At 35.7% G+C, this 27,859-nt stretch overlaps 1 protein-coding gene across 3 annotated transcripts in view; it reads left to right on the forward strand.

Annotated features, from left to right (window-relative positions):
* The window catches only part of MSRB3 (methionine sulfoxide reductase B3), a 176,128-nt gene that overhangs the window by 26,660 nt on the left and 121,609 nt on the right, over positions 1 to 27,859 (forward strand). For 2 of the 3 annotated variants that reach the window (XM_011225976.3, XM_011225977.3), the window contains exons 2-4: positions 2,609 to 2,735; positions 20,721 to 20,829; positions 22,457 to 22,534. In XM_011225976.3, coding sequence (XP_011224278.1) covers positions 2,660 to 2,735; positions 20,721 to 20,829; positions 22,457 to 22,534 — 263 coding nt within the window. In that variant the 5' untranslated portion in view covers positions 2,609 to 2,659. The remainder of the gene's footprint in view (positions 1 to 2,608; positions 2,736 to 20,720; positions 20,830 to 22,456; positions 22,535 to 27,859) is intronic. The other variant, XM_019800509.2, reaches the window with a different exon arrangement.

Here is a 27,859-nt window from a genome sequence, read left to right on the forward strand (position 1 = left end):
AAATAATAATAGCTAACATTTGCTGAGCATATACTATGTGCAAGGAGTTGTTCCAAGTGCTTTTTACCAATTCACTTATTTTAGAGTTGAGGGAACTGAGGCACTAAGGGGTAAGCAGTTTGTCCAAGGTAACACAACTAGTTAGGGACAGAGCCGGGGCTCCCACCCAGGGCATCTGACCCCAGAGCTCACACACATCCACTGTGATACCCCATCTTTTGTGTTCTGTATTTTAGATCACTTTGTCAAAATGTTTAATTTCATTTATTGCAAACATAAGTGGAAAACATTAAAAATGAATTGTGTTAAATCACCTCAGCATAAAGATATTTCTTTTTCTGTTCTAGAGAAGGATTGTTCTTGGCATCACATGTTAGAGCCATATTAATAACTATGATTCTTTTGGTCCATTGATGTATAAGATTATGTGTTGGGTTTCACCAAGGTGTCCAGATGCATGCGTCCATTTTTTAAAACTGTTTTTCACTTTCCATTTTAGCAACATATTTTCAGAGTAGTGTGTAAGTAATGTCACTTTACATGCATTTAGCTGCTTTTTCTGCTATCATTCGGCATTAAAAAATTAGGGTTATATCAAATCTTAGCCTGTGAAACGTGGGCTTTGTAGGATTTTAAAATAGAGAACATTGTGATGATTCATGCTTTTTGCATTCTTCAGTGTAAAAATACTGGACTGTTCTAAAAGTTACCGATCGTTTTAGTTGCTGCACTTTCTTGGTGCTGACTAAGGTAACACTTTATGGGTTCTCTTTTAAAGAAAACTGGGCAAAACTAATTTGCCACTAGATGGAGCCCTGGCTATTTGGGTAGAAATACATGCAAGAGCCTGGACATTAAATCACGCAGTCACGTCACGCTGGAGGGCCCCTGGTATTTGAGGCCCTCAGCTTTTAATTGTAGAATGCATCTTTGTTCTTTGCCTGACCTGCAGAGTGACATCACTCCCTTTCTTCCTGTGCTCTGGCTTTGACACAAGCCAGATGGCTGAGGCCATCGGTAGGCGCGCAGGCCGCCTGGTACAGCAGTTGATGAAACAGGGTAGGAAGACGTTTTATGGTCAGCTGTGGGAGCACAATGAGGCTCCAGCTTTGCTAAGTGATTACATTTATCGTGCACACTTTATTCCTCTTAGAGAAGGTCACAAGGAAAAAAATACATTTTTCTTTATAGCGTTGTGAGGTATAGACCTTTGATCTTTTATTAGTCAGTAGTCTGCTCCAAAGGAATGCTCTTTTCCCTGCTCTGCAGTCACTCGTGAAAATGACATGTTTATTTATGTTTAATGGTTCTTTTCAGCTGTGCATTGTGATACTTACCTTCCCTCTGTCTCCCTTTTGTCTCCAGTGAGTAACACAAAAATGTTTTAGTTTTGTAGTGAGTTTAGTTTGGAGAAGTCAGAGTTCAGGTATGTTAATACAAGCAGATTTCTGTCAGATATACTCCAGAGTGATTTGGTAAAATATATTACTGTTTATTACGTGTTTGTTCTTCAAGGATGTCAGAAGAGACCAGGAACAGACTTTTATTCTGGGGGGATGAGGGCCAGGAAATGAATAAGACATTCATTTTACATCCATTTTTGGACATGTAGTGGTTAAGGTCACTTATAATGCCAGTTTAAAATAAATTATTAAAAGTTAGTATTAGTTTCGGTTTTTTCCATCTTCATTTGACATTAATCTTTAGCAATTGAAAGATTGTACAAAACTTTAAGAAAATCCTGAGCTTTTCTCTGAAGTTTAAGACACAATTTTGAGATTCTTCCACATAGATACATTTCCAAAACCTTTAAAAACATTTTTACCTTTTTAAGGTTAGGTTGTAAATATTATTCACAGAATGGACCTTGAAATTATAAATGATAAAATCGAATGAAAATTCATATTTGCTATGCTTTGCTCAAACTTAACACTTTCTAAAGTGAAGTCTCCTAGTTGTAGGTTATTTGGTTCTCTATAAAAGCAAAAAGAAAAGAAAAGAAAAAAGAAACTCTAACAAAATGCATCTCTTAATCTTCCAATATTTTGCAGTCTTCTCCAGGGAGGGAGATTTACAAATAATTGCTGGAAGGAGGCAGCATGGTGTAAGGAAAGAACATGGCTTTGCAGTGAGATATAACAGGGTTTTCTAATCCTTTTTCCACTGGTTATTTGCTTTGTGCCCTTGGACCTTTGAGCCTCGATTTCCTCACATATTATTGAGGGATAAAACCTACCTCCTAGGTTTATTGTAAGAATTAAATGATACAATGTGTATATGGGGCCCCAGACAGTTCCTGTCACATGGTACGAACTCACTCCATAAATGCTAATTCTTTTCAAATGTTTCAAACTTCGTCTCTTTTCTGACCTCTTGCAAAATGTGTTCGCAGATTACACTTTTATATTGTGTGTATTTTATTCATAAGATATAAATAAGTCTGGGTTGAAAGTAAGCTCACCATCTGAAAAATAGGCATTTGAAATTTATTACCGCTGTGTGTATGGGTTCAGTTCCAGATAAAACCGTAACCATCAATTGTGCAATGAATGTGTTTAACATTTGTGATGATTTAATTTGTTTTTGTTTTCTTTTTTCTCCTACTCAGCTCTTGCCCCTGTTCTTTGCCTCTCGTTCTGTTGGTGAAGATATCACAGTGATGTCTGCATTCAACCTGCTGCATTTGGTGACAAAGAGCCAGCCAGTAGCCCTGCGAGCCTGTGGGCTTCCCTCAGGTTGCTGCTTCTTGTCCTGTACCTAGTGAGGGCACTGGTCTGGGTGGGTGTTTCTGCTGCAGGAAATGATACACCAGAATGCTTTGCTAAGTTTCGTTTTCTTTCACTTGGGCCCTAATTTGAAGACGGAAATTGGTTATAAATCACCACTCTACTTTGAGTAACATTCATTTCCACAATCCTTGTAACCCTTGGAAACGTTGTCCAGTTTCTTTGCTCAGTCTATAATTGTCACTAATATTTCATGATATCTTCTTGTTCTTTAATGCACACTACACATCTGAAAATCATAATGTTCATAAGAGGCTGCCCCAAATCACACAAACAGGATATTCATCTTGTTCAAGGATAATGACAATGCTTTTCATTCCACATGTGGCCATTACTTTGGGAAAGGAAAAATGAAAATGAACAACTTTAGTATAATAAAGTTACTTATTTATTATAGTTAAAAAGAAATGATGTTCTACTTAACAATGATGAAATAAACAGAACAAAATCAGCATGTGTCAGCTGGTTCTTAATTTAGAACCACTATACTTTTAAAAAATGTGATTTTAAGCATGTACACAAATGAGGCATGAAAGTCCAAAATTTCATTATGTGCCTATAGCGTAAATTTAATGTTTTAATTTTATTATGAAAATCACAATGGTCAGATATTTTCTGTGAACATTATTTTCAATATTATTTGTATTTTCTACTAATGTACATATCTCTATTACTATATTGTATAGAGAATTTAATTCCAACTCATTAAACATTCATTGAATATTAACTGTGTGTGCCAGGCATCATGTGAAGCAATGATAAACAAGATCAAGCTGATTTCTTTCACAAGCACAAGGTGGAAAGGGCATTGTGTGAGAACAATTGAACCATGTGGTGAGAGGACTAAATAAAAGGTGTTTATACCTGGGATGTTTGAGGAATTCAGAGAAGGATGGCCCTAGCTCTTGGGTTTAGGGGCAAGATTTTGGTAAAGGAGAGAAGGTCTCTGAGGTTTAAAGGAGGGCTTCATGGAGGATTATAGTTTTTAAGCTGAATCTCAGTCTATGAACATCAGTTAGCCAAAGAGTGGGAAGGAAAATTCTAGGATATGGAGTAGCATGGGTAAGACATGAAGGCCTGAAAGAGCAAAGTATGGTCAGTGAGATTCAGGTTATTTAATATGGATAGCTTGGGTGGGTGAGGCAAGTGCAAGAGGCGAGGAAGGAAGGTAGCCAAATCATGAAATGCCTTACATGATGTTTTAAGGAATTTAAGTCTTGGGGAAGGGAGGAAGGGGAAATAACATGACTTGATTTGCATTTTATGGGGATTATTGATTTAGTATGGTGGAAGGTCAGTGCTGGTTCCATATGTTTCTATGAGAAGGCTGGGATGGCAACTTGATTCGAAGGGTGGCTAAGGCCTTTGTCTGGAAGCTGTATTTGAGTAGTAAACATCTGTTTGTTCTTTTAAAAATAGATTTTATGTCTATTTGTGATGACTTAAGAAGCTTATGAAGCTTAATGCATGACTCTTTCAGTTCTTTTGCCTCCCTGAGCCAGCCATGCCCCTGCAGTGCCCCCACAGAGAACATTGGACGAGTATGAGGCTGGAGGGACTCATGAAATGCTGAGAGTCCTAGCAGTGGTCATTACAGTAGATTTGGAAAGAAGGTGGATGGGGGTGCCTGGGTGGCTCAGTCAGTTAAGCACCTGACTCTTGATTTCAGATCAGGTCATGATCTCAGGGTCTGGAGATCGAGTTCCGTGTTGGGCTCCATGCTGGGTGTGGAGTCTGCTTGGGATTCTCTCTTTCCCTCTCCCTGCGCCCCTCTCTTGCTCCCTCTCTCAAAACCAAAACCAAAACAAAACAAAAAAAAGAAAGAAGGGAGATGGAGTTGAGAGATTTTTAGGTTGTAGACTGACAGGGTTTACCTGCTGAATTGTATATGAACTTGAGGGAGAGCAGCAATCAATGTAGTCCCCGTGCCAGGTGGAACTTTTTCCTAAGTATATACTATATATGACAGTGGGACTATGAAAGTTATTTAGTTTATACATAACCATGTTTTCCACTGAAAAAAGCCCCAAAGTGTGAGAACACCGGTAATGTTCTGTAACATGAGTTTTCTATACACAGAGGAGCCTACGTATTTCTGGAGACACCATATTAATTAATTAATTAATTAATGGTGTATTCCTCAAGATATTAGAATCATGGAATTGAAGGATTTCATAATGAAATTGTTTAATTGAGGTATAAGTATCTTTAAATTTTTGTATCAAAATGATTTAAGAATAAGTTCAACAAAGCTGATAATTCCTAAGCAGTCACCATTACCGTATAGTGCTTAAACACAGATGTTCTGGGGTTTGACTGATTTGAAGTCTGGTTTTGCTACTTAACTAGCTATGTACCTTGGCTTCCTCGTTTGTAAGATGGGAGGTAATAATAGTTCTTACCTAAAAGGTAGCTGTGGGGTGAAATAGATTAGGATGTGAAAAGTGCATAGAACAATGGCTGGGATTTAGGAGTAAATCACCATATATAATATAGCACCATAATATAAAGCACCATATATAAATGTTCACTGAGTTCACTATAGATATCTCTTTCTATCTATCTATCTATCTATCTATCTATCTATCTATCTATCTATCATCTATCCATCTATGTATCTATCATCGATCTATGTATCTTTGTATTTTCTTAGTACAGTAGACTTTTAAGATATATAAATATGTCCTATCTTTCATTTAACTATTTTCACTTTAATAGGAACCAAAAATGCACTTTCTGTTTGAGAAATAATCATCTCAATCTGTTGTTTTTATCTCTTTCCTTTACTTATACATCCTGCCGAACCAGAATGAAAGTCCAATAAATATACATGTGTCTTTTATTCTTACTATCCAGTACTGATGGAAGCCAAAATGTCTGTCTTTCTGGCTTGCAAATCCATTTTAGTTTGATAGGTGAATTGGCTAGAATAGTATTCAGTAATGCCTTAGTCATTCAAGCACTCACTTTTAAAGCATTATGAAAGTCGGTATTTCCAGCGTTTATACACTTTATGACTTGAATTTTAGTAAAATCATTGCCATCCATTTCTCTAACAGAATTGTATTCTTAGAAATACAGGAATGTTGAAGAAATTAAGTTCAACAGTAATGAAACAAGCTATATTTTGAAAACTAACAGTGAAGTTGAAGGGGGAATGCTCGTCCCTATTACTTTGTGTAAGTAGGGAGGGAGGAGGTCAAAATTGGAGATATAGGAAATTAAGGTGAAAGTCTGGAGTCTTGCTTTAATTTACTGTTCCCTGGTCAAAACACATTACAACAAAAATCTCTGTAAATCAAAAAGGTTTCTGCTCCCTTAGCCAGTACCCTACTAATTTCAGGTATTATTTAATACAAAATAATTCCAGAACTAAAAAATAATTGGAACAGGCTCTTAAAATTGATTATAACTGGATTGACCTGTATGAAGGCCATATCCCAAAAGAGTGATCTATCATTTTTCAGCTTTGGCTTCCTTTACTTCTTATTTTTTAATAAAGCATAATTTTAATTTAGAGCTTATTAAGTGCATCTGAGTATGGTTCACTCATGTTTGCAATTAAAGTTAATTTCTTTCTCTCTCAGAATTTTTTCTAAATTTCCTATAACAGTTTCATTTCATATTAAAAGAGTCAGAAAACTCCTAACCACAGCCCTATCATTAACTTGTGTGACCGTGAACATGACTGTAAACCTCTTCAGATCTCAGTTTCTTTATCTTTAAAACAAGAATTCAAATTAGATCATCTCTTCAGTTCTGAGATTCTGTGATTTTATTAACTGTTATTTGTTTTTACTTTTGGCTCTGGCTTAATCAAATCTGGAAACCCAGTACTAATTAATGGCTGGGAATTTATAGAAAAATCTGCTAGGTTGTGGCGGGAGGACAGAAATCTTTTCCACGTTTGAACATTAGAATTCCTTACCACTATATCAAGACTGAAGCATTATCTGAGGAGGGATTAGGAAGCACAACTTCATACAGAGTTTCAGTGCTTGATAAAAATTAAGTCTAATTGTAGCTTAGACTAGATAGCATGGTAGCTTTCAGCCAAGTGAGAGTATTTGTCTAAATAGTACTAATTACAGTGATAAATTATACTTTTCTCTAACATCATACACATAATATGTGGTCGTTACTTGACTTCATTGGCGTACTTAACAGTCACCATGAATTGAAGAGCCACATGGCTGTTATGTAGTTTGTAAAGATATCATAATATTCTAATGTAGAAATTAGAAGTCTTAAAGAGAGATATTTTGCAAATGATGTTTGCAAGTCACAGGATATCGTCTGTATAACTAGGACTCTCCAGAGCTTAGCACAATCCCTGGCACTTAATAAATATTTGTTTAACGAATAAATAAACATTTGGAAAGTTTACATGTAGGTGAAGTGATAGCTATAACAGAGAGCACACATTTATTTGAGACTCTTTTACATGGGAAGATTAAAAGTGAAGTTCATAGTTTGGTTGCCTTTTGAATATATTATGAGAAACAATTTCTTTTCTCTTTTCTCACTTTGTTGCATTTAATACAATACAGTTGATATCGTAGGTAAAAAAAACATTGTAACTAAACAAAGAGCAAAAAAGTTGTAACATGGATTCATTGTGTATTATCCAGACTAGCTTTTTACTTTTTCTCTCAAACAGTTTGAGTTTTAGTGGTAGATAAACTGTTTGAGGAAGGGAATAAGTACATATTATGCTTATTATGAGAATTAAGAATTCTGGCTCTTTTGATCACTTTTCTCTGGAACGAGTTAATGTTTTTTGTTATGCTTTAAATTTTCCATTTGTAAAGAGGAACTACAACAGACATGCACCAAAGCAACATCCATAAGTAAGAATAACTACTATCCAAGTTAGCTGGCGACAGTTCATTAATAGCATCTGATGTTATATTTATTTACCTTTAAAAAAAAATAATTTAAGTCATCAGTGTGCTTGCTGTTCATCTACTGCATAGATTGGCTTTCCATGCCAGTTTTATTTTTTTTAACGTTTTAGGGTTATGAAAAGATGAATCACCTCCATGACTCTTTAATAAAAGTTATGACTCTCCTCCCTCAGAAAGTACACCTGTGAGCCTACACACAATTTTTCACGTAATTTCATTTTTTTGTCAGATAGGTTTCTTTTGTTAGAATCTGTGTTCTAAACAATATACATGATACCAACATAAAAACTGATTAGAACATAGTATATCTGATTTCGTTATTGATAACCACCAATGGAGTTCTCTCCCACGTGTTTAGATTAATGTCTGCCATTGTTCAGTTTCACCACTGTCTTACAGGCTCATCTTACCTAACTTCTTTGATTATATTAAAAATGCTTTGGGGGAGATTTTTTTTAAAGAAACATAATATTTAAAAAAAATACATACAAATTTCAACTCACATAATTCACAAAATAATTTGCAATTAATTGATTGAATTGTACCCGCTTTTTCCGGTAGATGGCACTAGATTTACATTCTTTCACAGCATGCACGTGTTCTGATACCATTAGCACATAGGTGCATTGTGAGAACTTAAACAAAAGTATGTAAAGAATATCCAGTTAAGAACATATGGATTTCCAAACCACAAGTTTTTCTGCTTATATTATGTTCAAACAATATTTGTAGAGTGCAAAACCTTTTTCCATTTTCAATAGGATTCCAAGTCCCTTATGCTTGGACATCTCATCGAAATTGTCTTTCATGTATAGACTTTCTATAAACTAAAACAAGTTTTCATAAATTAACTTATCTTAAATCCAAATAGCTGATTTAACAGTAATTTATAGCATTATATGCAACTACATTTTCTTCAGCAGACCACCCAAGAATGAAAGAAAATTATACATTTTGTTTTGCTATGTTTTAAATTTTTATAGAATCTTAAAAATGTTATTAGTTTAACATGTTGATTGTTAAGCATGAATTAAAATATTTTTGGAAACTAAGAAAAATTATATTTAAAATGTTGAGTAATGAGTACTCTGATGCAGCTATATTTTTTCTAAAACAAAATGTTTTGGTAGCTCTATAATATAATAAAGTTCTAATGTTGATGTTGAAAACTTGCTGTACTACATATAAATACCATATCAGTTTTAAAAATTATTTGTGCACAAGGCTAAATTATTATAGAATAATACATCTGTATGAATAAGGTGTTGGGCATATGGTTTGTTAAATGTGGATTTTGTTAATTTTTAATTAAATACGGAATAAATTTTTCATATATACATTAATAATTATAAAATATGTAGCAACATCTAGTAGCAACAGAGATAAAAATGGGCATGAACAAAAGATAAAACAAATTTTAGTTTGAGAAATTCACTGGTCAACTAATTAACAGTGACTGTAAAGAATATAAAATGTATTATGAATTCTGAAAACAAATGATAATTCTGCAGGGTTAGATTATCTAGACCATATAGACTTTTGGGGAATCTTATAAGTTGAGTTATTAGATGTTTATCTATCTAAACATGTTCACAAGAATACTACCTATCAGATCATATAGAAGGATTTATTCAAACAAGCCTGAGCCAAATTTTGCTCTCTACAAACATGTTTAAGAAGAAATGAGGCCTATATGGCAGTTCACAAAGACTCACTAATATTGGGACTAGATACTTGATGAATTGCCATTGTCAGTCTTTTCCAGTTTATAACTTCATCCTGAACATTTTATTTAGAGGTTGAATTTCTCATGGCTGCTTTTGCTAGATACATTTCAATTTAAAATGCTTTAAAAAAGATTTTACTGAGATGCAATGGCAAATTATTTCTAATTATTTTCTGTGCCTTTGCATTTAAAATCAACCATTTATTTAAAAAATTAAAATTTCCATTTATTTCAATTCCCTAATTTTTTCTTTTCTTTCTTTACATTAGTGTATTTGCACTTGTATTAGCCACTTAAAATGTATGTTATAAAAAAAATATACCTGGGAATGACAAAGATATCAGTTATTTAGATGATTTGTAAGAGCTATACGTTTATAGAATTTAAATTTATTTAACTACTATGGTAAGCATTTCCTTCAACACTAAATATATTATATTCAGCCATATAATTGCAAGGAAAAAATGGAGTGCTAATTTAAATCATTAGATTATTTGAATTTTAAGTAAGCAAAGAAAATCCAAAATTCCATAGCTATAGATTTTGTTTTGTTGTACAAGTGCATTTTGTCTCACAGAATGAGACAGCTATTTATATTATATTCCATTTTGATTAATATTTTAATAGTTTTTGTTCAAATTTTAGATAACACTAAGTTTCAGAGCTTACTATCCTATTACTGGTATTGATGAAGAAACAGATTGGAAGCTTAGTCTGTATTTACTAGCTTGTTTCTACTACTGACTTGCTTTCTGGCCACATGAATGTTTTATGCCTTTTATTCCTGTTCTTCATCTGTAAACTGAGAATGACATATCAATCTTGTCAAATCTTTCACAATTAGACATAACCCTCACGTATTAAAATTATCTCATATTTCCCAGAGATTTATTCTGTGCCACTTTAATCCCTGACTGTAATGGGGAATAAGCTGGAAAAATTAAAAAAGGAGGGGGTGGGACATTAAATATGTCTGGGAAAGTGATGGGTTTGATTGGCCAAAATCTATTTCTAATGTAGGAAAATCCTTGGTTCCTGCAAAGTAAGTTTTGGTAGAGATTTTTTTTGCCTCTAGTTCACTACTACATCTCAGCCACTAGAATTGTGTCTGTCACGTAATAGGTGTTCAATAAATATTTGTGGCATGAATGAATGGGTGTAAATAAGTAGCATCCTCTTATGTATCAAAATAATGCCACATTGTAAGTAATGTGACCTCTGTTTTTAAGGAATGTATATTCTGGTGAGAAAGATGACCACTTTGGGTCCAGGTTTTTGTTATCTATAGGATGAAGGAAGTTACATACTTGATGGTTTTATGATTCTACATAAACACTTCCTCCTTTGCTTTTCTACGGTGGGAGGGAGTAAAAGAAGTGAGAAGCACTGTGCTTCTTTCTGCACAGAATGGCAGACTGGCTTCTTGGAATAGGATCTGAAGCAATGTCAGTTCTTCCGAAGGATATTGAAGGAATGTGTAGATGTAATTAGCAGGAAGTGGTAGGGGTGGGGGATGGCGGCATGGGGGTGGGAATGGACTGTGAGCACATGGGTTAGTAAAAGATGGGCATGTTAAAGCACAACAAAGCATGAGTTCAAGAAAGAAATGTAATGAATGAATAAATTAAAGTAGGAACGCGGCAGACAAGAGAGCCTGGCTCTCATTAACCAGGTGTGTGACCATGTCAACTTTGTTAGACCTTGGTTTCCTCATGAGAGCTTCCTCATGAGGACTAGAAGTTCCTCATTTCCCAAATTATAACCTGAGGGACACTAATTAATACCCAGTAAAACTGATCCCATTGTCAAATTGAGAAACTGCATACTGCTATCTTTTATAGATTCTGTTTTTACATTTTATCATCGATTATCAGGATGCGGTTTAAACCATTGTGTGAGAAAATACTGTGTCATTGGCAACTCTTTACTTTTCTAGTGGAGCATAAAATAATGGTGTGTCACAATACCACATATTTAGTAATGCACATCAATATTAAGAAAATCTCTGAGAAGATCATTAAAAAACCCATGTAACCTTGATTTTTCCAATACGGTTTGACCATAGAAACTTATTCTCACCAGCCCTCTACCCGCCCCCCGCCGTCCCCCTGCAAGAACAACCTATTAGCATTTTTTCTTTTAGAGCTGGTGTTTTACAGATTACATTTTGGGGAATGCTGGATTAGGTAATCTCTTAGTCTTAAATCCAGAAACTTAATGGCATATTAGCCTATAATAGAAGATTTGAATGTGGAACTCAAGAGAGGTAATAAAGGGTGCAGAGTAATAATAAAAGAAAAAAAATTAATCTATCAACAATAATTCTTTTTTTAAATTTCACCGATTTAAAATACTAATGTTGCATTTTTTTTTTTAAGTAATCTCTACTCCCAATGTGGGGTTTGAACTTACAGCCCCGAGATCAAGAGTCACCCGCTCTACCAACTGAGCCAGCCAGGTGCCCTTAGTGTTGCAGTTTTTAAATTTAATTCCAAGACATAGCCAAAGCCACCATTTAGGAAACATCTTTTTGGAAGAAAATTTAAATACAAATAATTAAAATGGAGAGTTGAATAAATATTTAAATACAACATATACTTACTTAGTACTTATTCTTGCCCGGGCACATTGCTAGATGCTGGGAGTGCAAAGAATAACCAACCTATGTATGTACCCTGTCTTTCAAGGAGATAGTGGATAATTCAAGAGAAGCCTTATGCCTTCTTTAGTTGTCTGGGTGATAAAGAAAAATGTAAAAATTTTTACTTTTTTTCCTCCAGAATCTTTCGGATTTTTCTGGAACATATGGACTCAAATTTAGTTATTCATTGAGTGGCAATTGCAGACTTGTTTTCTGCCCATTGTTATAGAATTAATTTAGATTTTAAATTTGATTTGGGAGATAATGTAATTTTGGAAATTTACAAAGCTGAGCTCTTAGACAACATAAAATTGATTTTCTTTCTACTGAAGTATTCTTAATGTTAGATTTAAACAAAATTCTGCATCCCTAAGTGAGGGATCCTATACTTCCTTTTTGTGGATGGTTATCCCTCATCCTCCCTTTAGTCCGTGCTCCCAAGGGGGTGAGGCAGGATGGGAGAGCGAGCTATTTCTTGTAAGTCTTTTTGATTGCATGTGAAATGTAGAATGGAAATGAGCCTGTCTGTTTTTAATTTTTTTTTTTCCCCTGTATGGGCCATGATGTTCTAGTGAAGACCCATACTAGAAAAAAAAAAAATTAAAAACAGGGAACTCTAACTTTGTCAGACATTTCACATGCAATCAGATAGACTTGAAGTTAAGTGACTTTCTCTTCCACTATTGTTGATGATGGCAGTGCCTTTAAAAATTGTCTTTTTACTCATATGCTTTGCAAGCAAGAAAATGCTGTTTGCATCAAGACATGTTTTAAATATTTCCCTAAACTTAGGCTTTATGGTCTACATTAATGTAAAAATCATTGCTCTTGGTATTTGCATTACATTCTGAAGAGCTGATAAAGTACTCCAGTTCTTTTAGATACTTAAAGAATGTTGATAAAAGTATTGCTACACATGACTTCAACAATTAAAAATTTGTGACACACAAGTAAAAGATAGAAATGCAAAATGTGGTTTCTATCTTACAGAGTCATTCAGGTGAATGTTTCACCAGGATGCACATAGCGGTAAACCTCTCCATGTCTCCTATCAAGAAAGTCATGCCTTCCTACTTAAAAGAACTTACTATTAAAGGCTAGAATTTTAAACCATATTAGTAGGCCTCAGATGTTGTGGGAAATAAATGTAATCCTACTGACTTCAGTGAGAAAATGCTTGCACACATTCCTGTTAATATTAAAACTGCCTTATTTCTCAGCTCCACAATTTCTCCTCTTCCAAGTCTCAATCCACCACTTTATCCTGGTTGTTTTTGCTTTGGTAAGTTACTTACATGAAAGACCCTTTGCATTCCCTTAATCACTGGATACTTACTGTCTTGACATTGTACACATTTGGTCATACTAAATCTCAGCTTGTCTAGATGGAGTTACCTTCCATATTTGAATCTTCTGTAGCCCTCTGAGCCTATAGATACTGTTCTACAAATTATGTGAGTTTTCCATATCCCAGTTACAATTGGACCTAGTCAATCTAGAATGGGCAAAGTTTGAGAATGTTAATGTTTTCTTTGTTAACGTTCTATACACAAAATTTTGCATATGCTTTTACTATGTGACTGCACATTGTATTGATTGCTTTTTTTCTTTTTTTTAAAATATCTTTCCTGCTAGAATTTTTGCTCCCCTAGGATAGGAACCTTGACTTTTTCGTTTTTAACTTTCCAGAGTTCATCATAGTTCTTGATTCACTGTAGATGTTTAATAAGTAGTTGTAGATAATATGAATTAATATGAGGCTCAACAGTTTATATTGTCGAAGAATTTATAACCTGGGAAAATAATGTGGAAACAACTGAAGACATTTGAGAATAATTGCAAAATGCTATTTTAGCCCGTGTAAATACTACCTTGCAGAGTAAATGTACTAGTACTAAGGGTATACAAAAGAAAAGAGTTATCAGAGTAGGGATGAATTTATTCGGGTATGCAGACATGGAAGGAAAAATTGCTTGAAAGTATTTTCTCAGTTTATCTGTTCAAACCTTCAGTATGGGAACCAGAGACCAATTTTATTATTCAACTATGCTCCACTAAAACACATGGTCTTGTTTAATTCAAAAAGTTTAAAATGGTATGTTGCCTTGGCATGGTTATAATGTCCATTGATGTTAATTAGAACTCTGTGCATGCATCAATAGAATATAACTGAAACTGATCTGTAGAACTGTCTTATGTGAATTGAAAAACAGAAGGCATTCAATGTGATAATTACTATGACAAAGATGATTTTTCTCACATATAGAAAAGAAAAAACAATCTTTAGGAAGAAACAGTTGTCTCGCTTTCTGACTCCCTAAGACCTGGAGTTTTATTTTCTTTGTGTTATATTTAGGACTTGGAGGATGAATGAAATTAAACTGAACCTAAATGTAAAAATTAAGAATGTTTTTAAAACATGGAAACCAGGTTGAGGTACAAATTTTAAACTTTCTTTGGTTATGAATATTCCCTGACATCACCTACAAGAACACTGTGAAGGGAAGAGTGACTGGATTGTTCCAGAAGGGTAGCAACATCATTTGGCCAAAGGATTTTGCTCTCTGGGTCCATCAAAAATTTATCACTGAAAAACATCTATTGAGTATCCTCTTACACATGACTCCAGGTTGGGAATGATAATCTATAGTCTGAAAGGGATGGCATTAATTACACAGAGCAAGTTAACAGAGACTGCACTCTGATTCTGGGTTCAAAGTTCAGCCAGTCAGATACTCTCTGAGAGCTATTTTGAGGATAGCACTTTGCTAAAAGGATATTCCCTAACATTTCTCTTGGGAGTTAAAAACTAATGCCAGACAATGTCTGTACTAAGATATGCAATTGTAAATTTCCTGGTTTAAAAACCTATTCTTTGCATGTTTAAATGGTGGTTTTCTGCCCCATTCGCGTTCAGGTTTTGGCACGTGTGTTTCAGTTCCTTGTCTCTGTCTCTACCACTGGAGCATGAACTCAGTGTACTCATCTCTTGCATTGGCCATGTCCTCTGTGTGTTTAGAAAGCACCTCTTTTGGATATCCGTACAGCCTACTCCCTCTCTTCCTACAGAGCTTTACTCCAACGTCGTCTTCTCAGTGAGCCCTATCTTGACCACATGTTTAAGGTTACAGCCCTTAACTTCTAGCCTTCCCATCTTCTTTGCTCTGCTCAGTTTTACCTTCTTCTTTCCTATGTACTTACCGCCTTCTAAGAGGCTATCTAATTTACTTATTTATTTTCATTGTTTTTTCTCTCCCCCGCCCCCCCGCCCCGGTTTCCTGGGAGCTCAATGAAAGCAGGATCTTTATTTTGTTCACTGGTATATCCTAAGTACTTAGAATAATGCCAGCATATAGTAGGTGATCAGTAATTATTGAAGGAATGAATGAATCTATTTTACTTAGCACAGTACCTGGCACTCTGTAAACAACACTTTTGTTGCCATTAGAAAACAGTAAGAAAAAAAAGTTGGATCAGTGTTCCTGTAAGTAAGCCCTGCAACCCTATTTTCACGGAAGCCACAATATTGAGGCAAAAGTGTCATGACATCTTAGATTGCATGTTAATCTTGGGAATGTTTTTCTTATGTAGGTCTACTCTGAGGGAAAAATCAGAATTGGGTATGCTTCTATAGGCATGAAAGCTTTTCTTCCTCGTGCTTGGCATTTTTTTTCCCCCAAGCCTTTATTGAATTACTGGAATGCAAAACAAACAAACATATATGAAAAAAAATGGTTCATGGAATACATTTTACATGCTATTCTAAAAATGGACTAGATTTGGCTTTTACAAATGCCCACTTATTTAGAAATTTCTAACACTATCATATCTGGAAAGTGTTCAGCTTTCCAATATGACAGACTAATAACCAACTGAAAATTCAAAGTGGTAATGAAAATTCAAGTATACCACTTTGAAATATAGTAGCAAGCTATTTCAACATGAATTTTACTGTTTAAGCCCACTAAACTCAAAGCAAAACAAGATGGTCTTGTCATCTTTTATTTATTTAGTATCTTGGGAAAATATTTAATAGTTTCATTTTTTTTCTGATCCTAGAACCAAAACTAAAGTTATGGGATCTTTAGATCTTGTTTTGTTTTGCTTTTTCACAATGAAATGTAAGATTTATGACTTAAAAGTATTCTAAGACTTAGGTAACATCTGATTTACTTCTTAACAGGAAGTTAAAAAGCCTTTCAACGTTTTATAGACTTTGTGAGAATCCCATTTGAACCTTGTCGCTGACCCTCTGTTGAAGGAATGAACACAGGGAAAACAGACATTGGCCAGCAGACAAATGTATTTATTTTTCTGGATGTACTGTGGCGATTATTACTCTTCTCCTTTATTATCTTAAGTTGTTAGACATAGTTCTTGAGCTAAAAATAATTACATAATTTAAGAAGAAAGAAGAAAGCTGTAGCATAATTTGTCCTCACAGAATATATAATGACTATGGGCTTTACAGTCAGATAGCGTTGGGTTTGAGTTAATGTATGTATTTACTGTTTGTCCTTAGTAAGTTATTTTACAACATCTCTGAGCCTCAGTTTCTGTATCTGTAGAATGGGCATGTTGTCTACCTCCTAGAATTATTGAGAACATTAAATGTGGTTATGTAAAAATGCCTAGAAATGTGCCTGGCATATAGTAAATACTCAAATTTTAGTTTTCTTTTCTCGTAATTCTTATTTTAATAATTTTAAAAGATAATTTGTGAGAAAAATACTGTCCTAAGGGAATTATTATTGAAAAATAATTACCAATAAAATACTGCAGCACCCTGAAATGCTCAACCTGGCTACCTTTGAAAATACATTTTTAACTTCAGAATTTACCGTAATCAGAATGATAATGTGATGTTGCATTTATTCAGACAGTGTTGGCTTAGATCACTTAGATCATTGCTGTGATCCTTAGAGCAGACCTGTGAGGGTGTCAGTACATGGTCAGAGAGGCTGACTTACCTAAGGTCACATGACTGGGAAGCAGGCAGAGCCAGAACATGAACTCTTGCTGTTAAGTCTGTTTCTACTTAGAGCAAGAGCTTTCCATTGGAGCTTCAAGATAATACTGGCTTTGAGGCAGCAAGCCTCAATAGAGCAAGCGTCAATATAAAAAGAGACTTTGGGCATATTTCAGTAAATAAATACTCTTGGATGGGGTTCAAGATGGATCTTATCTATACCAAAGTTACTCTGTAGGGCCTGGTGTTACGATGACTTACCAAGGTGGCAGTGTCACTCCCTCAAACATACTTTGTGTTGCACATATACACACACACTCACTTGTGCCTTTGAAGCACTCCATTAAACATTTAAATAAAGGGAAAAAAATCTTCCCCTAACATACTTCTAAGCCAATTTAGAGGTCATTGAACAGATGTCGTATAATACTAATGTTAAATTACCCTGTGTAATAAGAAAATTATAGTTCCTAAGTGAAGATAGTGAAGGGAAACCATCCAATGAATTATTCTAGAATTTCAAAATGAAGTGATTTCTTCAAAATTAGCAGTGGCACCATATAACTTTAGAAAAGTGAGTCTGAGAGGGAGAACGGAAATCAGAGACAAAAGAGAAGCCTTTCTGTGTTTATATATGTCAGTTTGGGGTTATGATGCTAGAAGAGGCTTTCAATTGTCCAGGAAGTATATTATTAAACTATGTGGCAAGAAATTTATTAAAATCTGACTAACTGCTCACTGGGTTGTTTAATATAAAATCACAATAGCTGTTTCTAGTCTACATAGACTTCCTTTTGCTATTAGGTACACTTTAAAAGCCTAATAATTTTGAGAACATGGTACGACCGAAGAATAAAAATGTACAAAGTTCGACAACTTTAAGCACTAGCATTTCTTAAAGAAAGAAAAAAAAACCTCACTTACAGTTAGGAAACAATATTTATATTTAAGGTTGAAAAGCCAGGATATAGGAAAATTTTGCTAATTTGGAAGATGACCTTTAAGTGCACCAAAACCAAATAATTTGTAGGCTGTGACATAGGGCACATTCCTACAAAATTTGTGTGAATACTGCTTTAGTGGTTCTTGAAAGACAAACAAAGAAAGCTGGACTGAAATCTTTATCCCCCTCCCAGATAAGACAGAGTCTGACAAAAGAGCACAGCACTCTTTCAAAGCTTGCCATGAAAACGAGGTCTCTGTAGCACAGTTAATGAGATGGTTCGTAGTGGAAAAACAGTCTGTTTTTAAGAATGTTTAGATCAAAAGTAATTTCTAATCTATGAAATAAAGTCTCCTCAATACCCTTCATTCACCAGGAAAGCTTTTATGTTTGTTGTATTTACTTCAATCAGATGTTCTCAATTTTTCCTTTTCTCTCTGTACAAATACTTAACGTGGTTCGTCAATACTGACCAACAATTTTATTCTCTTTCTTCAGAAAAGAGAGATTTTTGAGGGAGGGAGAATGAAAAAGAGAGAAACATCTTTGCCTAAACGATTTGCAAGCATCTGTGCTTTAAGCTACTTTTTATGAACACTCCTTAGTAAATGACTCAAGGTAAAAAAGCAGAAAAGCATCCAATGTTAGGAAATTGCAACCCAATACCGTGTAATTTAAACCTGCAGTTGCTTCTCTTGTGCTAAATGACATACAGATGGGTAGCTTAGTTCTCTCGATTTTGGGAACACAATTGGTCTTTTTGTATGAATGAACGTATATTAACAAAAATATTTTGGACAGAATCATTTAATTCTAATTGTACAGATTTTAATTATCCGTGCCATGGAAAAGAATACGTTTAACCCAGATTTTGTCACATTAAATTTGCAATTAATGAATCTTCTTGGACAAAATCAGCAGAGATACAACCCTTCCAACTAATAGAGAAATAAAAACAGAAAGATAACTTTTAAGAAGTCTGGAGTGAATGGAGCAGAAACTCGGTTATGACAGTCAACTGAGAGGTAACAAAGAGCAGTTCTGCATTCAGGCTCTGGAGAGGCTTGCTCTGACAGGACAAACATTTCTCATCTGCCCCTCAGAAAAGATTAAAAGTGTAAGTAGTAGGTGTTTGGATAAAGCCTATGAATATGGGTAATATGGGTTCCACCGATTGGATAAAGCCTATGAATATGGGTAATATGGGTTCCACCGAGATGAGAGACCAACAAGCCATCAGTGATATGCCAGCTGTTCCTGTGGATCTTTCTAGGCCCAAGCAAGGCCAGCCTGCTCTGTGGAAGGTCAGGAGAGGCGCTGTTTCACAACCCACAGGCCTACGCCAAGGTGCGACTTTCTGTTTGGCTCTGGTTAGTTATCTTCCTGCCTCTGTATTTTCTCATGGAGAATCAGCCGCTCTATCTTGGTGGCCCTGATTCTGGAAGCTGATATGCTTCTTCAATCCCACAATCAGGGGAACCGGTTAGTCAGTTTTCTCCTGGTTTCATTTCGGTGACCTCACATACTATGACATCAGGTGACTTAACAGTAAAAGACATAGAGAGCATTTCTATTTTAATCAGAGTTCTTTTCATTTCAGAGGAAGTTGAGTTTAGTACTCAGGGAACGAAGCAAGCTTTCTTTTAGTAATTTCAAAACGTTGTTAGAGATTTTTGCACATAGGGCCAACTGTAGGCTCCTTTCCCACTGTGATGGACGGGGAAAAAAAAAAAGCAATTTTATTACAGTGAGTAAGGGTTGCCCTGTCTCGGAGTTATATTTCTTTTCAGTCATTTGTGTAGGTAAAATAAAATACCACATATAAATAGGTGTTGTCTGAACATTTTACTGCAGTCTGTATAGGTTGAAATAAAAGCTGCCATTGTTATTACAATCACATTAAAATTATTTCACCATTCAAATACACTTAATCAGTGAAGTCTTCCTAGATATACTTTGCAAAAAGAAGACTGTAGGTCTCTAAGTAAAATCACATTCACTTCATTTTTTTCTCTTTGTCTTCCCCCCTCCCTGTTTTTCTCACCTTTTCTCTGGAACTTATTGAATCTACATTAGTGTAAATGCCTTCTTCTGGAGTCTATTAAAGCTTTCTTGCTGCCTGTTTAACATTGTGAGATACAGGACTCTGTTTCTAAGGACTCTGCAGAAACTAGTGAAGTGTCTGACAGAATCACAGAGAACAACAAATTCCTAGTTATGGAAAAATGCATCTTTAGGGTTTAAAAAAAATAGGATGCCATTTAAATGGCCCAGAATGGAAACTGAATGGTGGTTTCAAGCTATCCTACTAAGTTGCAAAATTATTGAATGGGGAATTATTATTCAGCATAATATGCCCATCATCTTATACACATACAGTGTAGATGTTTATAAACAGAGTTATGCTTTTTGAATTTCTTTGAAAAAAAGGATTTCCTGGTGTTAGGAGACATAAAGGATGTGCTACCATCTTTGTGAATGTTCAGTGAGTTGTTACCATCCCATGTTGACATCTTTGGCTGTAGCACCTTGTCGGTGCTCTAGTGGAAGCCCCCGAATCTTGAGAAGGACTCTCTTCAGACTGAGAGAAATCGTCAGCCACAGTTCAGAAATGTTTGTCTGGTGCGTTAGGGACCGGTCTAGTGGTTGACAAGTGACTGCAGATGCCGGGCTATGGCGGCCAGCCAAAGCAAGTATTTAGGATGCAAACTGAAAAGACTCCTTCTCCCATATCCTCTCTCTTTCCAGGGTCATGTAGGGATAAAAAGAACTGTAAGGTGGTCTTTTCCCAGCAGGAACTAAGGAAGCGGCTAACACCCCTGCAGTACCATGTCACTCAGGAGAAAGGGACCGAAAGGTAAGATGAGCTGTAAGAAAAAGTCATTAAGAACTAGTTTTCTTCTCCTCCCCCCACCCTCATGGCTCTGAATCCTTTTTCTTGCCATTTAATTTAAAGAATTCTACACTTATTCGCTACAATCTACAAATTAGTATCCTTGAAAAGGTTGAAAATGGTATTGTTTAGGTTAAGACTAAGTTTTATTTATTCTTTCCCCCATTTAATGAACACTCTATCTTATGTAAAGTCACAAAGCTTTTATTAAGGGCCTGTTTTTAGTTTACTACAAAATGTGTGGAAGTAATAGCGATTTAGGTACATTTTTTGGGAAGACATCACAGTAAGCAAAACCATGAGGGACATGGCACTGTGCCAGGATGCTGAAATTTTGAAGGTGGCCATTGTAAGTATAGACGTTTTGGCTGCAAAAAGAAGGTAGCATAATTTAGTTCCTTTCTACCCCACTCCAATTTCTTTTTGAAGCACATGTGGAGAAAGTATTTATTGGCTCATTTGTGGTTGGAATGTCAAAAATTTTCAATAACTGCCCTCACATGGCTTTGGTCCTTGGAAGTTCGCCCTAAGTCCTGAAAAAAGAGTTTGTTCACTTCCAAGACGTTTTTAGTGAATAAAGTCTCTCTCAGCTGATTCCAGCTCAAAGGTAACCTGCCAACGTCCAACCATTTTGTTGTTTAATTTATACCATGGAGGCTGGCATAAGGCTGTAACTTACCTCTGATCCAAATTTATTAATGATGTAACTTCTTGTTTTCATTCATGAACTAAAAGAGCTCTTTACCACACATGGGGGCCTTGTTAATGGGCAAAACTCTCTTCCTGTCACAGTATATACTGTTTACTGAATTTACCGAACGTTGACTCTCTGACAAAGTCTACTCTCACCACACAATGAGCCAGTGGTGGGCTTCAGCCTCAGCCCAGGAGGACCTCCACCCGTCCTGTTGTGTACATGACTAGCAAATGATTTAATGCACACAAACAACTAGAGATTAGGTCATTCTTAAAAATTCTGTTTATAAAAAAATTGGACCTCATAAAGAGGGTGAAAGGATAATAAAAACAAGCTGCAGAGCACATAGACTTTTTGTTGGGCTAGCACAGCTGATTTGTATTAGCTGAATGACCTCCTAGCCTTTAAGATTGTTAACTTAGAAAAATATTCCCTTAAAGCTGCAATATTCCTTTTCGAACCAAAAAATAAGACTTCCACTTGAAGTCTTGGACCCTTCTGCATTTTTTGGGTATACTGTCTTGGATACTGTAGAGTAGACAGAAAGCTTATGTAGTAATGTTTGTTTTTGTTTTTTTTTCCCTGCGAATCTGAATTACAAGGGTTTTTTTTTTTTTTTGAATAGCAAAAATTTTTTTCTAAGCATTACATAACTAGATGGCTTAATTTTTTTTTTAACCTTCCCTAGTTTGGAGTAGTTAAATGCACATTTTATTATACAGATTTAAAATAGATTGGTAATGTTCAGATTTCCATATGTTTGGTCTGTTCTCATTTTAGGACAAAAAGCCCTTGAAAGATTTATTAGAGAAATATACTTTAAGCAAATAAGTTCTATAAGAAATCATGCTAACTTTGTTTAATTTTTTTAATGCTCTGTTTATTGTTTATCAGTGCCTTTGAAGGAGAATATACACATCACAAAGATCCTGGAATATATAAATGTGTTGTTTGTGGAACTCCACTGTTCAAGTAAGTGTGTTAAAAACCTATGAATGTGGAAATATAGCAGATGGCAACAAACTTGTTATTGCTCATTCACATTAGAATCTTTATACTACTAAAAAAAGAATCTTTATGCTAATAAATTTTCTTATTTCTATTATTTCTATTTTCTCTCCACAAAACAAAAGTGATTATTGACTTTCATGATAAATGACCAGTTTGGTAGACTAGCTGGCTTTGCACTACTTGGATCTTTGAAATACCCAACATTAACTTGCTCATTGTAATTAACCATAGTGCTTAGAAGAGCTATGAGAGAGATTTTGGTGGGCATAGAAATGTTTATGTATTTATTGACTATTCCTTTATCAAGTGATGGCCCTATATTTATTTATTGGGCCATAGTAAAAGTTCTCCATGTGCATCCTTTGGATTGAATAATATCCACCTAGTTGATTATTCATATTTCTGCAATGAAGTGCAGTGCCTGTACTGAAAGTAATGTGGCTATTACAACCGATAGTTATACGTATGTAGGCAAATTATCTTTATTTTAAAGATCTCAAAAGTTTACTATAAAACAAGCAGTATGTAGACTTTTTCACCAAAATAGTCAATTCAGACAGTGTAGATTATGGATCTTGCTCAAGAAAGGAAAATCTTTACCCAAATTTATTTATCTAGGTGTAGAAAAATCCTAGAAGCCCTGTACTTCCCATGGGGATGCTTATTTAGGGGAATGAAAAGACAGAAACCTTAATTGAGAGTAAATGTCATTTATTTAAAGTAGAATTACAAATTTCTAAGGGGAAATGAACAAACAAGAATTTGATACATGTAGCATGTAAAACATACTTAATATCTCTCCATAAATGTTTCCCTTTTAAAACACTAGCATTTACAGATTTTCCAGAAATAACAGGAAACAGTAGTTTCCTTGAAATTTTTTTAGAAGTTTAAAACCTTTCTTAACTTGCATAAACCTTATTGCACATTAGTGTTGGTTGAGAATCTGTTCTGAATTCTTATGTATTTATTCTTCATGTTAAAAAAACCCAGCCCTTCAAATTGTCACCCATTTCCTCTCAGAAAACACACATCCTTATATTTCAACACCTTTCGCTTGTGTCATGATAGTTGATATAACACTTAAGATAGTTGCTGAGCCATGTTAAACTTGTTAATATCCCAAATGGTAAAAATTGGCCACATCCCCTTTGCCTTTTGTTTAAGATTCTCCATCTCTTTCCCCATCATGTGATTCAGTAAAGTGGTGGATCTAAAGAAAAACTCACTGTTTAAAATAAGAAACAGAACCCCTGTAAATGAAGGATTTAACCCATGTGAGCTTTGGAGTCACAAATACTGAAAAGCAAGACCTTTATTTAAACATAGGTACTGGTGAGATTCAGGGAGTTTCACATTTGAGGTGATACTATGTCAATTTCCTTTAGCATTCTTATACGGAAAGCTTTTATTTTCTAAGTTTCTAAGGAATATGGTTTAATATTTTTATTCTATTTCCCCCTATTTTTAAATTGTATGCCTCTCCTTACTTGGTTTCTTGTCAATTTTAGTGGGGGAAAGGCTTTAGCCTTTATTGTAGATTGCATTAGTTCATTGGTCCTGTGCTGCTGTCTTCACAATGGAGAAATTGTACCTTGGGTGTCCATCAAGACTTTCCAGGGGCCACAGGGCATGGACAGTTTTGAGGGAATCAGTTTTCTGGTCCTCACCTTCTGTATGTATGCTCCTCTGACACTGATGTGTCTGAGAGTCTATGGTCAGCCACCTCTCTCTTCCTGTCTCCTATCATAATCCCTTTTCCCACTTTACAGAAGATGTCATACCTTTCACTCATCCCAAATCTTACTATGATTTATCGTCCTGGGATAAAATCTCTAAGGCATCAAGCAAAATGACAGTTCAAGAATGCATTACTTCTGAAGGGGAAACCCATGAAAGCAAGGCCAAAAAAATATTTGAAAAATATTGGACTGGCAAAAAAATATTGAAATAGTATTTCATCTTGGTAAGTCTCAGTCTGCCTGCCTGCTGTCTGCTTATCTATCTCTCCATCTGTTGTCTATTGTCTCTCCATTTTCTACGGGTCTCCTTAAGCGAGACGGTTGTCATGAAGATATGTATCCACATATTTACTTAAATTTTAAAAATGAAAGTCTTTTTTTTTTTTTGACAGTTTCATTTGATTGATAGATATGACAGACAGGACTGCTCTTGCAAATGAGGTTATATGGTGGACTTCTCCATTCATTAAATGACCTAAATATATAACTCTAAGGTTTTGACAAAAATGTATTTTAAGCATGTAATCTATTTACAGAACACCCAAAAATTCAATTATTTTTTTCAATTATTTAAATTTTGATAAGAAATTTTAGCGGTTACTTTAAAATATATAATGGAGTATGTATCAGTCAGCACACAATCTGGATACAGAAACCACACAGTAATTTGAACAGGAAATATAATTTAAAGAATTACGACCCTAAACAGAGGATTGTGGTAATGAGGGATTGGCTAGAAGGGAGAAAATAGAAATTCTAAAGAATACAGAAGTAGCAAATATAAGAAGCAATCGTGACCCCTAGGGCTGAGGTAGAGCCCAGAGAAAAGCTCCCCCTGAGGGCCCCTCCCCCCACCTTCCTCTCCCAGGGGCTGAGATCTGGGTCTCAGGGCGTGGCTGCCCCTCACTAAACAGCAGAGAAGTCACTGCGGTGTCATGACTGTGCAACTTTCTGGAAATCCACCTTCTGGAATTTGCTGGAAATCTACCCTCTGCCGTGCTGGGGAAAGCCGTTTAGAGGGAGGTGTCTCGCTAGGCATTCCACTACAAAAGAACCGGAGTTGGGGGGATGGGAAGCCGGGGGCGCCGCTTCCTGCCAGGTGCTGCTGATTCCTGGCACTGAAGGCCGACCTGGCACCGGAGAGGCTGGTGGTGCCGCGGGAGCCTGTCACCGGGGAGGTGGTGTGCGCTGCAAAGGCCGGTGCTCGAGACGCCATTCTTCCTGCGGCAGCCTGGCAGCGGAGAGGCTGTCTCCCTAGCAAGGGCCTAGAGGGAGAGAAGTACGTGCACTGCAAAAGCCAGCTGCCGGAGACGCTGCACGCCCCCAGGAGCCTGTTGAGGAAGCGTACTGCAACCAGGAAGGGGACACCTTTTTCTTCTGCAGTTATCCTCCCTTGCCCTCTACTGACAAAGTTTAATATCATGTTAGCTGACAAAGGAAAAAAGTATTTAGAGGCCCCAGCTGCATTTTAACAGAGCAGACAAGGGTAGAGGAGAGAGAGGCAGTAAATTGATAAAAAGCCCAGAGTATATATATATTTTTTTCCTACAAAATTCTTTTAGGTTTTACGAGCAAAAGTTTGAAAGCCTCTCGCTTGTTGAGTTAATGGCGTCCACTATGAGCTGCTACCTTCTGGAGGTAGTTGGTTTCACACTTTGAACACAAAGGGCAGGGAACAATTGAACTCTGTGTGTGAGTGTGAGTGAGAAAGTGTGAGGGGCTTTTGTGTGTTTGAAAGCAGGGAATAAGGGAAGAAAATTAGGCGGAAAAGACTACATAGAGTAAACAGTATGAGAAATAATAGTGGGAGGGAAACAGATAAGAAATAAGATGAAGAAAGAAATGCTGAACTTGAAAACGCCTAATCATTAGCAGTAAGTATGAAAAGGTGGTTTTCCCAACTGCTCTTTCTGTTACCAATACTCAGTGTGTGTGCGTGCATTCACGTATGTGTATAATCCTCTTCTGTCACTTGACTGATACCTATATATATAATATTTCCTTACAAAAAAGGCCATTCAATTATTCTCATTTCATTTGCAAACTTGTGCTCTACCCTGAATACATTCCCTTTCAACAATATACTGCTTTCTTACTGCTTACCAAGTACAAGAACCTTATTCACAGACTGCTTATAAACCCAATGTGTAATTTATTCCATGGTTCACATTTTCTTCACATTCACAAATTCTGTCAACCTAGTTTATTTCTCATATGGTACTACTGAGTTTCAGTTAGTAAATTAGCTGACAGAGGTAAGAATGTTCTCTCCTCTGGTCATTTGAACTTATAAAATTTCATAAAATGAATTTATTGCACATTAGATAAACGAGAGAAGGCTTTGGCAAAATAATGTAATTCAGAATGGATTTTTGACCACTTATATTTTGCTTTTGCTGACACTTTGCCAGGTGTTGTGGCACAAATAAAATAAATTTATGAACTATTTTTCCCCCTTAAAGTACTTATAGTTTTTTTTGTTGCAGTGATAAGAAAAACAGAATAAACACTTAGAAAATATGGAAAAATAATGCTAGTGTCTATTTAGATGTGCCTGTTAGAAATGCTTTCATGTGGTGGGGCACCTGGGTGACTCAGTCGGCTAAGAATCCGACTCTTGATTTTGGCTCAGGTCATGATCTCAGGGTCGTGAGATCCATGCTGAGCATGGAGCCTGCTTAAGATTCTCTCTCCCTTCCTTCTGCCCCTCCCCCTGCCCTTGTGTCATTTCTCTCTCTCTCTCAAAAAAAAAAAAAAACAAAAAATACGCTAAATATTTGTTTGTTGATCAGATTCATGTCTGAGCTTTGTGGGATAGATTATGGAGAAATTTTGAATAAGTCAATAGCATGATGAAAATGGGAAGTAAGCCATAACAGTGCACAAAATAGATTTCTTCTTCTTTTTTTAAAAGATTTTATTTTATTTATTTGTCAGAAAGAGAGAGAGAGAGTGTGTGCAAACAGGGGGAGTAGGAGAGGGAGAAGCATACTCCCTACTGGGCCTCAATCCCAGGACCTTGGGATCATGACCTGAGTCGAAGTCAGATGCTTAACTGACTGAGCCACCCAGGAGCCCCACAAGATAGATTTCTGGAAGTGAAAAGAGGAGGGAATAAGGGTGACAGCTTCAGTGGGAACTTTTTTTCCTTGTTAGCTGATAAACCTCGACATTTTCCATGTGTGGTCAACTCCTAATAATTTTGTTTAAGACTTGGAAGAACCACATAGGATAGTTTTTATGCTGTATGCATTAATTTATCAGGCCTCTCACTGAATTAAAAGCTCATTTTATACAGGGTCATGAATGGTAATGATAATAATAATAATAAAACAAGAGCTAACATTTACATAGCACTTACCATATGCCAGGCATGGTTGTAAGTGCTTAATATAAATTAAGTTTTCTAATCTTCACAACAATACATTTTACAGATGAAAGAAACTGAGAGAGGGTGAGTATTTTGAGATCATACCCAGTATACAAGTAGATTTAGAATAGTAACACTTGAACTTTTAGACAAGAAGAAAGGTAAAGAATTATA

The sequence above is a fragment of the Ailuropoda melanoleuca genome, chromosome 15 (assembly GCF_002007445.2).
Source record: "Ailuropoda melanoleuca isolate Jingjing chromosome 15, ASM200744v2, whole genome shotgun sequence".
Lineage (NCBI taxonomy): Eukaryota > Metazoa > Chordata > Mammalia > Carnivora > Ursidae > Ailuropoda > Ailuropoda melanoleuca.